Genomic DNA, 13012 nt, shown 5'->3' on the forward strand with positions numbered 1-13012 from the left:
TGTGTTTGTGGGGAGAGGGGTAGTTGAGAGCCGGTCCCTTATGCACACATGTGTACACCTGGTCCAAGTGGGCTCACTCTGTTCTGTTCTCTGAATCCCATCTTAACATGAAATCTTTTCTAAGTTTTCCACACCAGCGAGCCTCTGTTAAATCATAGTGGAATTGTTCACTAAATTAGAGGATCTAATCTAAGCCACTTTCTTAAAAAAATGGAAAGAAAAAACAATGAGGGGATCTGAAAGTTGGCTGAAAATGGGAAATATATATATAGTTGTAATTATATGAAAGAAAGAAGGATGGTTGATTGCAGTGCTCAATAAGACATCAATAGACTGCTGCAACAGAGCCGGAACCGAGAGAAGGATTAGGAGACATTAAAAAATAGATTAATAAGGCAGGAGGCCTGCACTGGAAATGAATTAGGTGAAATGGAAAGGCATCAACGAAGGAAATGTTTCCCCGTCTGACCTATGGAAGATGGAATAATAAGGAATAAGGACCCGACTCATGGAAATTGATTGTTCTGCCACAGTGATAATTTTCCAGAAAACAAGTTACAAAATGAGGCAGAATACACTTTCTCTGCATAATGTCCTATCTCCGGCAGTTCATCAATGCTTTTTCATCTGCTCAAAACTAAGTCTTTGTCATCAATTACTACAACGTGTCCAAAAGTCACCATGCGAATTTTCCAGAAAATACATTGCCTTACCTTTTGTGTTACCCAAATACTATCGTGTACAAATAGATGTAATGCACAAGTTTCTTTAGCCTGTGAGGGGCTTGCTCCTCAATCATGTGATATATGGATATTGCCTGTGAGCATTAGGGTGGCGAAGGATCTAAAAGGTGGGGCGTTTATAGCTTAAAGAAAGCTGTAAAGGCCTGGCTGGTTTGGTTCAGTGGATAGTGCGTCAGCCTGTGGACGGGGGTCCTGGGTTTGATTCCGGTCAGGGGCTCATGCCTGGGTTGCGGGCTCTATCCCCATGTGGGAGGTGTGCAGGGGGCAGCTGATCAATGGTTCTCTCTCATCATTGATGTTTCTATCTCCCTCTCCCTTCCTTTCTGAAATCAATAAAAACATATTTAAAATAAAAAAGAAAGACTTGAAGATTTGGGCAGAAGTCATGTGGTCTCATTCAGAGACTTAAGGAGAGATGAGTAGTGACATTTCTCTTGCAGCTGGTAAGCTGATGGAAAGGCCCAGCTACAAAGGATCAGAACGAAGGTGCTGGGGTGTAAATTGGAAAAGAAGGGGGGGGGGGTCTGAGCTTGATAGGAAGGTTCACACTGAACAGTTATCCGAGGGAGATGAGGTGGCTCCCCTAGGTCACCCCACCTTAATGGGGTGGAGCAGAAATTCAAAGCCCAAGGGCAACTTAAGGTTCGGGACCCTGGGTCTTCCTAAAGGCAGCCCCACAGCCCGTTGCTAAACTGGCTGTTTATGCCCATTGCTCAGAGGTAGGAAGGCACATGCCCATTTGATTTGGGAGCATTATGCCAGGTCTGATTATAAATACTTAGGAAATAACAGTGTGCATATCATCGTGTGTCCACATCATTTCTCGAAAGCGATGTAACTGTCAAATGAAGAGTAGGGTGATGTCGAGGCATTCCTGTGGCTCGCTGGGCACTTAATACATGCCAGGCGTTCAGCTCATTTTCTCACGCACAAGCTAACCAGTGTGTCAAGGTATTTTTTAAAAGCCTGATTCATTTATTTTCCTTATCATCTCAGATGGACGCCTTCCCCGCTCAATGTTTGGAATTTATATTTTCACTGGTCCGGTAGACTAACTCTGTAGTGAGCAGCCATTCTACTGTGTAAGTTCACAGCAACCTGACAGTTTTACCCAAATAAAACAAAATCAATATCGTCAAACTGAAAGAGTTAACTCTCCTAAAAGCATATTTCTACACAACATTAACTACAGACATGGAAAATTCATTTATTCATGTTAGAAATATTTTTAAAACACCGTTTGAGATCCTTCATTTTGATAAAGTCCTACCATCATCTTGTTAATAAGCACTGTATTAATTTTGTAGCAAATTACAATAAGACCGTGCACTGTATGGCTGTGCCATTCAGCTGACATTTATGAAATGCTCTAATTTAACATGGTGACATCTATTACATGCATCTTTTACAAGTTAGAGATAATAATCTCCGAGCGAAATAGACTTAAACCAGCCAAAAAAAAAGGAGGGGAGATGATGCAATATGAAGTCATTCGCCTTTGAGAAGTAGCACTGTAATTATTATAACCACTGCTGGGAACGGCGCGTGTGGGGAACCTCTTCATGCTCCTTCCGTCTGGACCACTCAGAAGACTGAGAAAAAATGTGTTCCGTTCCTACTGTCGTTTTGTTTGAGCATGCCTCAGGATGTTGCCCTTTGCACACCTCTTGGAGATGATGGTGGGCAAGCTCCTCCGGCCATTTCTGGGAAATGCCTTTTGAAAGGGGCGGGGAATGTAAAATCACACCAGCCTGACGAACGGCAGGCATTGTAAAACAGCATAGAAAAGGCATCTTGGTTTTCCACCCAGTAGCAGCCTTTCTTCTCCGATGAATGTTTCGACAGCTGAGCAAGATGATAAACAGCCGTATCACAAAAACGCTTAAATGGAAACAAGTACGGTGATGTACGTCATTCACCGGGCGTTCTGCAATGTGTGGCATTTATATGCGGCAGAAACCACTGCAGATCCATTTATTTATTTTGCAAGCGGAATGAGCACCTTGCAAAGGTAGCCTGTTACATTAATGTGGACTTTTCTTCTCTGGAGAGGCAGAAGCTAAAGGGAAGAAGTCATTGTACATACACCAAAAATGCATAGTAATTCTCAGGGCCTGCCAACTAGGGCTGAGCAGGCTCCTGGCAGGGAGGATACACTGTAGATGGATGATAGGTAGATGCTGGTGGTTGGATTGACAGGCAGATGATAGGCAGGCCTGTATATACTTTTCCTTAGAAGCACCAGTGATGCTGCAAGTGAATAAGTGTTTTATACATGCTCTTTTTAAAACCAGTTAATTTCTAGAATTTTCCTTCAGATGCTCAGTAGGAGAAATTCTCCACTATTGACTCACTTCACAAGCTCTCTGTTTCTCGGATGCTCAGTGCTGGGTAAGGATATCAGTGCAGGTGGAAGGAGTGGTGGGAGCTGGGAGGTATCGCGCAGGTAGCGTGACGTTACGACTCAGGGTGCACGCCGTGCCATTGGACGTGACGTAGCATTTGTGGAGTGACACCGCGAATGACTTTCTCAACAGAGAAGAATAGGAGTCTAAGCATTTCTATGGGAGAGAATTCTGGAGTCACCTCTGTGAAAGAAAAGAATATTCTCAAGAATCTACTCATCGATTAGAAGATGTTTTTGGCCCTCGTTTGTATCTCCTTTCTGCTCAGACAAAACCCTTCAAATCAAATTCAGTTTCCAGCGTAGGTTTCCTGTTCTTAATCTCCTGAGTTCAAGTTCTGACTTTGTTTGGCGTCATCACTATCACCTCATTGGCTCTTAGTGAGTTCTGGGGGAAGATGTAATTTATGGACCATCAGATGGTTTCTACCACCTGCCAGGTGAGTGCTTAGGAAGGCATGTAGTTCTGCTATTTTTCAAATGTTGCTTTAAATTACTTACAGTTTGGTGTCTGTTACATAGAGAACCTCTGTGCTCACCTATTTAGTATTGACCTTTAAATCATGCTTCATATTTTTTAAACACAGAAGTGGTGTCTTCACACATACACACACACAATGATCCTTTATGGGTTATTCAATGTCTTGATTTCACCCCGAAAGAATTCCATCTCTTAATGTGGAGGGTAGTTAAGAAAGCTGACTCGAATGATTGCTGCAGAATCTGACTCTTTCCTCTTGCCAGTGATGTCCCCGCCAACCTCATTGTTTCAGTTGTCACACAGTTGACTGTGCGAACCCACCATGGCTGCATGCCTGGGACGGTAGACTTTTTCAGGATGGTCAGAAATGGCGAGGCCCTGAGTGTGACCACAAGGTAATCTATAGCCACTGCTAGCCAGCGTCAGTGCTATTCACAGAAAGTCAGTAAGCAGTAACTGGACTGCGTGGCTGATTCTTCCGTCAGCCTCCAGCGTCCCACAGAGATAGACCACCGCCTCGACCTTCCTGGGGACGAGCGCTTGTCCCCTTGCTGTCCGATTAGTAGTTTACACCAAACAGTGAATGTAGCGTGGTGGTTATGAACGTGGGTTTGGAAGTTACGCCACTTACAGCTGTCTGGCCCCCAGTAAGTAACATCTTTCTAAGGTTTGGTTTCTTCTTCAGTGAAATGAGGAGTCGGGCATTTCATAAATGGCAACATGACTAAAACTGCTGCTGTGGAGCTTCCATTGTAATGTGGCTTCTTCCTTCATTCTTGTCCGTTTTCAAGTTGGAATTGTGCAGGAATGTCTGATGCATCCTCGTTGGCTGTTCTAGTCTATAATGAAATGAGAAAACATCTCCGAACTGGACTTCACACTCTTTTTATGGATGTTCACTCTCAAATGAGCAGCCCAAAGAAGAACAAAAACAGTTTTACCTGGCAGTACTCTAAAGCATTTAACTTTTTCACATTTTTTGACCACAATGTAAATAATCTAAATGTACTGAATGTGATTAAGGCATACAACAAATGAACCGTAAAAATACTGAAACATCCCTAAAAGCAGGATTGTGTAAAAAAAAATGTTCCGTACAAAATGACACTATTAACAAAGACCTTTATTTTAAGGTTGTTGAAATCTTGAAGGGATACTATTAGTAGAGCAAGATCTTCCCTTAAATTAAGCATCGTGTGTGTGTAAAACAAGCTTAGATGAGCGCGACAGCAAATGAGAGGCATGGAACAGAGAGGTCGAGTTGTAAAGACTAAATTAACTGCTGTCTCTTCTCTATTTTGGTCTCCACGTGACCGACCACATTGGAATTCTTTATGGGGTGCTCAATGCTTAATTCCATGGTTCCCTTTTAGCCACCTACTACTGACTTCTACGGGGTTTATTTTCATCCGGTTCCATATAGTCACCCTGCTGAGGCATCCCGTTTGTGTGTGTGTGTGTGTGTGTGTGTGTGGCGGGGGGGGGGGGTAGGGGATGGGGGAACGGGACACACACACACACACACACACACACACACACACACACACCTTCTTACCTTCCTGTCTAACATTTAAAATGTTTTTTCTCCCTCCCTCCCCACCTTGTACCTAATGAGCAAATGATCCAAAAATAGATACGTTCATCATTCTACAAAATGTTGTATCTTCCCTAGATGGGAGGCCAGTGTGATTGTAAGCGACGCGCTTCTGGCAGGAGGTGCAATCAGTGCCAGGATGGCTTCTTCAACCTGCATGAGCTGGATCCTGACGGCTGTAGGCCTTGCAACTGCAATACTTCGGGGACCGAGGATGGAGATGTTACCTGTCACCCACATTCAGGCCAGTGCACGTGCAAAGCAAATGTTATTGGTATGTGTAACGTGGGCATTTCAGTCACATCTCCATTGCCATCTGGAATAAAATCCTCTATTTGATTTCTTAACGGAAGAGTAAAGCAAATCTCCTTGCTCAAGGCAGGCTGGAAAAGAGGGGGGGAAAAACACAATCTGAACGAAATTAACTGTCTAAAATGATTGAATTAATAATTCTATCAAACTTCTGCTGGAAGCTTCCTTTAATCAACCCTTTAGAAGTTTCTGGAGTCGGTAGCCGCTATACTTCACATGGTCCCATACTAATAAGTCATAGAAAAATATAATTTGCTTACCGCATAGATGTTTCTTTCAGAAAATTAGCACTTTTTCAAAATGGTTTCTACTTAATGAGTTCTAAGCAAATGATTTCCCTGCTAGTTTTCTTAATAGACCAAAATAAATGGATTTTTTTTCAAAATATTCTGTGCTACAGGGTCCTTTGTGATAAATCTTTCCATATTTTCCTATTATATTTCTTTGAACTGTTCCTATGAAATGCAAAATAAGTCAACATAACTCCACAGATCATGTATATTGCTAGGGTTAGTTATAAAGGGCCACATAATTTTAATTTTGTAATTCAGTGCCAAGCTGATTATAATAAACAGCCACCGTCAGTGTTATTTATCATTTTTTTATACGAGACGTGCTTTTTTGTTTGTTACTCCCACAGGTATTTTTCAGAAATTAGATTTGATTATAGCAATTTATTACATCCAACATTTTTGAGGGGAACCACAGCCACATAAGGACAAAATTTATCAAGTGCCCAAAATACACTGTGTACATAATGCACTTTGAAATTTTGATATATGAGAATATTATGTGCGGAAAGTTTCCTGATGAAGTGACTCTTATATTGTAACTGAACATGTCTCAGTTCATATAGGAAGTTTAAAAAAGACCTTTGCCTTTCTATTGTCATTCAAGTCTTCCATCGTTTTTCTAACATTGACCTGAACCTAATAATAATGAAATCATGCCTAACAGTCTCACACACACACACACGCATATGCATACATACATACACACATACATATGAACATAGCATTCTGAATAATCTGAATAATTTCATTTGTTATGTAACACTAAAATGGATTTTTATATAGATATAAATACATCATTTTATTAATTCAGCTAGATAAGCATTTCATTTTAATTTAATAAAAGAGAATAGGGCGTGTTTAATGGTATGAAACTAGGCTTCTCTGGTTTAGAGAAATAGTATATCAGAATGTTAATGTAACTAGCCCTTATGCACTTCAAACATACAGAAACTAACTCCAGAGAAGCTGGATAAACAACTTGTACAGGGAAGCACACTTTGTATAAGCGTTACCTGGGATGCTGGAGGAATTCTAAAACCTTTCAGTTCATCTCTACGGCATCCTCTGTTCTTTAACGTGAGATATATTTTAAATTCAAAATGTGAAAACGAAACTTCAAGAAAGGCCTTTAAAGACAATGAAATAGTTATTTCTCTATACAATGGAGTCTTTCTCGTGGTGGTTAGGTTCCAGAGCTTAAGGAAGAAAAAAATCAAAATTTACTATTTACTTAGAATTTGTTATGACCTTCCTACCATTTACCTATTTTACTGGTTGATCGAGATAGTTTTCTGCAGGAAAATACAAATATATAAATAAATATATATAAATATATGTATTTGAAGATGAAATCACCATTTTGATATTATTTCTAAAGTTATTTCTGCACATTTAGTATGTTTAATAAAAATATAAACTCCATATGCATAATTTTTTCCTAAGGGGAATTAATAAGTAACCTTATTCAATTTTCCCTTGTTAATAATAATAATAAAAAAAACACACACGCAAAAAAACAGAAAATACAAATGTGTGTTGTATATGCTTTAGAAAGCAAACTGTTAGAGTTAACAAAACTGTTAAATCTCACTAATGATTCTATCACCAGTAAAATACATTAGCACCAATAATTTTATTAAAGTAGGTCATTTATCTAGAATAAAAAGGGAGAAGAATGTGAATTAAATGCCAAGTGTGCTAACTCGCCTGTACTTGTTAACACCGAATGTGATGCCCTGTAGGCCTTCCCAAGTATCGTTAGGAATAGATTACCTGTCAGGAATATGTATGGCATATTCAAATAAGCACTGCGCATATTTTTAAAACTGATATGATATGAATCCATGTAGACCAATTTTAATAGTTCAAAATGAGTCATAATTCTTGTTAACAATACAGTTATTTTTAAAATTTGCAGCAATAGTGGCCTTTTTTTATTTTCCTTATTGAAATTAAATGATATGCCTTAGGTGAGTCATCCATCACTGTTAAAGAACTCGCCTTCCATTGGAGTTCCTGAATTTTTATTCGTACACACACATATATATTATGCATCTCCTTCCCGCTCAGGAAATGCTTGTCTACATATGAGTTCCTGAGTGTGTTTTTGACTGTTATTTTAGTACTAATTTGTTTTATTGCTACTAAAGCTTAAAATAAATGTTTCAATTGATTCAGCCCCACAGAGTCTGTTATTTAAATTCATGGGTAGGTGAAAGCTATCTAAAGAAAGTATTTTGCATCTCAATGTTTACTATTTAACAATGTTTTTATTATTTTGCCCTGTAATAGTCTTTTTAAAAGTAACCTAAGTTGTCAGAGATTTAAGTGTAGTTGCTAAAACATTCTTCCCCTGTTTGTGAAATGTATATATGTACTTCTTTAAATAGGAGTAATCTAAACAGAATTTATTTAGTGTTTAAAGAGGTATGTTCTGAATCATACAATATGACAAGCAATGTGATTGCTTTATGAGCCAAGGAGAGCATAATTTATTTTAATTGAAAGTGATAAAATATAGGAGCATATAAAAGTATTGAAATAAAAATTGCTCTGGATAAGTTTTATTTATATTAATTATTGAAATGTGTGATATTTAGGAGTAAGTATATATATCCTGTTATCACCAAAATAGTTATCAATTCAACATTTTTAGGGGATTCTGATTTCTAGGAAAGTAACTATGCTGTTCTTCTGTATGACTTTGAAAATGAGTTTCCCCCTCTATTGTACATTTTAAATGAGCATGCTTTGTTAATATAAAATAAGTGAAAATGATGGTTTTAACCTAGCTTTTAGTTTTAAAATAATAGTTTTAATATTCACTAAAGAGAAGAGTTCTGGTATGTGTAATAGAGTGACATTTGCATTGAGCATTTCTTTTTGCATTAAGCAATATACAAGTAAAAGTTAACAAAGCACCATACAAAATCAAAGTTGCATTGTCACCAGATTAAGTATCGCCATCCTATTTGGAGTCCGTGACTAGCCCTCCATGGCACTACTTGTGAGAAATCGCCCAGCGTTTGTGTGTGCGTGAAATGTCAGCGTTACCATTGCTTGGGCTTCAGCTACCTTGAAAGCAAGCTAACATCATTTTCACATTTTCCTCTTTTTTTAAAACAAATTCCACCTCTAGGGCTCCGATGCGATCGTTGCAGTTTTGGATTTAAATTCCTCCGGAGTTTCCATGATGGTGGGTGTGAGCCCTGCCGGTGTAACCCCTTCGGCTCAGCGAGCAAACTCTGCGACCCTCTGTCGGGGCAGTGTGAGTGCAAGGCCGAGGCCAGCGGACTCCGGTGTGACACCTGCCGAGAGCACTTCTATGGGCTGGACATCACTGGTTGCAAGGCCTGCGCCTGCGACCCCACAGGGTCCCTGCCCGGGACGGTCTGTGACGCTGGGACAGGGCAGTGCCGCTGCAAGCCCCGCGTTGGAGGGAGACAGTGTGATGGATGTTTGGAGGGATCCTTCTACCTCCAGCAGAATAACTCTTTCCTCTGCCTGCCCTGTGACTGTGATAAGACGGGGACAGTAAATGGCTCTGTGCTGTGTGACAAATCAACCGGACAGTGTCCGTGCAAATCAGGAGTAACAGGTCTCCGCTGCAGCCAGTGCCAGCCTCACAGGTACAATCTGACCGCGGGCGACGTCCAAGGCTGCCGGGTGTGTGAGTGCGACTCCACGGGGACGTTACCTGGGACCACGTGTGACCCAGGTAGTGGCCAGTGCCGGTGTTTGCCTAACCGCCAAGGAAGAAGGTGTGACCAGTGTCAAGCAGGTAGGAGGGAATTGTGCTGCCTTCTCGGGGCGCTGTGACCTTTCCTTCTTCATTCCATACCGGGCCATTCCTCTTTCCTACTCCGTTGAGGCCTCTAAAAATTTAACCCACAGCATCAGTGTTGAGTTTATATCTTTATGCGGCACAGATACAAGTGCTCAATCTACTCAAGATCATGTGGCATGTTTGTCTGACCCTTTAGATGAATGCCAGCCAATGACATTTCAGAATTGAGACTCACTGGTACTTAATTTCTCAACTTGAACTGAAGAGAGTGGAAAGGAGGGAGGGAAGAGAGGAGAGAGACAGAGAAAGAGAAACATCAATGTAAGACAACTGGATCGATTGCAAGGGCCGACACTCTAACCACTGAGTATGCTGGGCAATCTCTCTTTGTTTTTGTTTTTTGTTTTGTTTTGTTTCTGGTCCTGCATTCAACTTACAGCTTCAGGAAGTATGTCGAATTTATCTCTTACTGTTAAATTTACATGGACAAAGAGAACACCCTTATCTTGAAGTATCTTTATCATAAGCAGGCGCTTCAAGGAGCCAGCTCTAAATAGGCACACTAAAATGCACGGCTGAAATCTTTCATTCTGTGTCTTTAAACACATCGGAGAGACCGGTCACATACTACAGGGGCCGGGGGACACCAGGCTGCAGTGTGTGAGCAGTGTGGCGTGGGGGGTGTGAACTGGCCAGGCAGAGGACTCCTGCCTGCCTCTTTCATCCATAATTGTAAATATTACTGGCCTGCAGTAGACGGCTGCATATAGATTCCTGTCCCACTTTCTTAAAAAACATTATTAAAGAAGGTATATGTAATGAAGCCTCATGTATTATTCACCTAACCTTACGGGGATGTACAAGGAAGAGGCTTAATTCAACTAAAATTTATAGGCAATTTGTTAAAGCAGCAGCGCGCATTAGAAGGTACATTAGAGCCCCATTGGTTTTAATATGCCATTCAATAACTTGAGCAGAGGTTAAAAATGCAGCTTAACCTCCATTAAGTATTTTAAAAATGCTTTAATTTAAAATTATTTGGAGTGTGTGTACATAAATGAATGTACACATCCCCACGCTAATAAATATGGCACTAAGGATGTGTTCCTGGCGCACGTTTCCGTGCCGGGTGACCTCGTAGCGCGCAGCTGCAGGCACTTAGTCAGAGGCCAGGCCGGGGTAGCCGGGGAAGGATGGCACCCGCCGTGACCCGCCCGTGTCCTTGGGAACCAGAGGCAGCGAGGGTTTACTGAGGACTCTGCAGCTTCGGAATAAAATAAAGGCTAATTTATAATGGAAACAGCTCCACATGACACGTTGTGTGCTAATAGGACCGTTCCTCATGCTTTGCTCTGGTGTTTAGTTTTGCTTTTGTTTTATGATTCTTTATGATTCATACAGACTATTAGAAAGTAATGCCTACCCTAGCTGGTGTGGCTCAGTGGATAGAGCACCGACCTGCAGGCCATCTCAGATTTTAAGGGGTCACGGGGATTCATCCATCCATCTACCCACCCATCCATTCAGCCTTCCATCCATTTCACTCACATATTCTTGTTTTTGGATAAACGGTCTTTTGGATACATTACTCCATACCAGGGAGGATGCTGTATGCTGATGTAAGATATACAGTCTTAAATATATTAAACTTATGGTTGTATAAAGGTTATGGTTTAGTAGGGGAAACTGATTTGTACGTAAATACAGCAGTGTGATTACTACAATATTAGAAATGTACAATATAAAGAACTAGAAAGGGATAGAAAAGGAAACAGACAAATTAATTCTTCAAGGATGGAGGATATAGAGAGCTTAGACAAGAAAGTGATTTCTGAGCTGAGTTTGATAGCAAAGAGAGGTTGGTAAGATACTCAAGGAGAGTACAGCCAAACAGGAAGAAAAAAGGGGAGCAGAGCATTCAAAAAGTGTATTTAAACTAATTGAAAAGGAGTTTAGAAAAATCTTTTCAATAACAGAAATTATACCTTGTAATGAATGATATGAACATATATTTGTGCATTTATTGATGTTTGGTCAAATCTATGAGTAATTTAGGCATTTTTATTTTCTTAAATGTTTTTATTGATTTTTTAGAGATAGAGGAAGGGGGGGCGGAGAGAGAAACATCAATGATGCGAGAGAATCATTGATCAACTGCCTCCTGCATGCCCCCTACTGGGGATCGAGCCCACAACCAGGGCATGTGCCCTGACCAGGAATTGAACCTTGACCTCTTGGTTCCTAGGTCGATGTTCAACCATTGAGCAACACCAGCTGGGCCAGACTAACATTATTTTTATATAAAACTACCAAATGAAAGAAAATTATTACTGCCTTAATGTGAAGATTAGCATCATCTACGCTACTTTATTCTGAAAATAATTGATTTGTAAAACCGTATCTAAGTTGGTCTTTTGTTACCTGACAGAGGGGAGCCACAAATTCCTCCCTAGACTCTTCCCTTAATATTGTGTCCATTCTCTGGCTTACGCTCAGAGTCGTTACTTCTAAATGGCTTATAATTAGCGCTTAGCCTCGGCTCTGCCCTCCTTTTTGGAATAAGGCCTAGAGGTTAAACTTGTTTTCTTTCTCCCATTTTAAGACCTCGGTAAAGCCTAGTTGTTCATGGTCCTCGGGAGGAACATTGCCAGGAAATGGGCTCTTCTTTTATGCCCAGGACAGGTACTGTGTTGTGCAAATAGCCACGACAGGAGATAATACCGGCTGTCTGGCTAATAACTTTGAACTCTAAGCATTCTGTAAACCTCCTCCAAGATAAAGCAATGGGATTTTATGATCCGGGTGACTTTTTTTGCTTTAGCTGCAAAACACATTGTTTCCCACAGGAGACTAGTCTTGCTTGGGACCAGGGGTTAGCTGAAATAAAACTGGGGATGATAGTAATCTCCAGTGGGCTGATGTGTGCCATGGACATGTACACTCGCAGCACTACACAAGGTATACAGGAATGGCATTGTCCTAACGACTGGGCTTCGTGTTAAGTATGCGGCACAGAATCACTCGTGGAGAGAAACCTCAAAGAGATCAGTGAAAACGACACAGACACAAAATGGGGAACATGAAGTGGAGCTAATGGCGGGAGATCAGAAACGCATTGAGTTCAAGGCGAGACATTCAGGTCAGTTATCTTTGAGCTGCACCCAGGAGTTGAAGCTGAGGGAGGAGGGAAGGCAAAATGGTGTTTTCTACAGTGAGAAGTCATAAAGGGAAAGGTAATGGTCTGTTCAGGTAAGGCAAGAGGTAATCATTGGACAGGAAGGTACCTGAGTCATCCTAATTAGAACTGCTTAAAAATAGGACAACTGAAATACTGGTGGGATTAGCCTCTATAATCATGCTCCTGAGAGGAGGAGGGGAATTAACCCCCGACAATTCCA

General features: G+C 40.8%; 1 protein-coding gene across 1 annotated transcript in view; it reads left to right on the top strand.

Moving 5' to 3' along the window:
• The window catches only part of USH2A (usherin), a 396481-nt gene that overhangs the window by 64671 nt on the left and 318798 nt on the right, over positions 1–13012 (top strand). The window contains exons 11-12 of the mRNA XM_036354768.1: positions 5301–5496; positions 8967–9608. Of these exons, the coding sequence (XP_036210661.1) occupies positions 5301–5496; positions 8967–9608 (838 nt within the window). The remainder of the gene's footprint in view (positions 1–5300; positions 5497–8966; positions 9609–13012) is intronic.

Source organism: Myotis myotis, unplaced genomic scaffold (assembly GCF_014108235.1).
Source record: "Myotis myotis isolate mMyoMyo1 unplaced genomic scaffold, mMyoMyo1.p scaffold_m19_p_21, whole genome shotgun sequence".
Lineage (NCBI taxonomy): Eukaryota > Metazoa > Chordata > Mammalia > Chiroptera > Vespertilionidae > Myotis > Myotis myotis.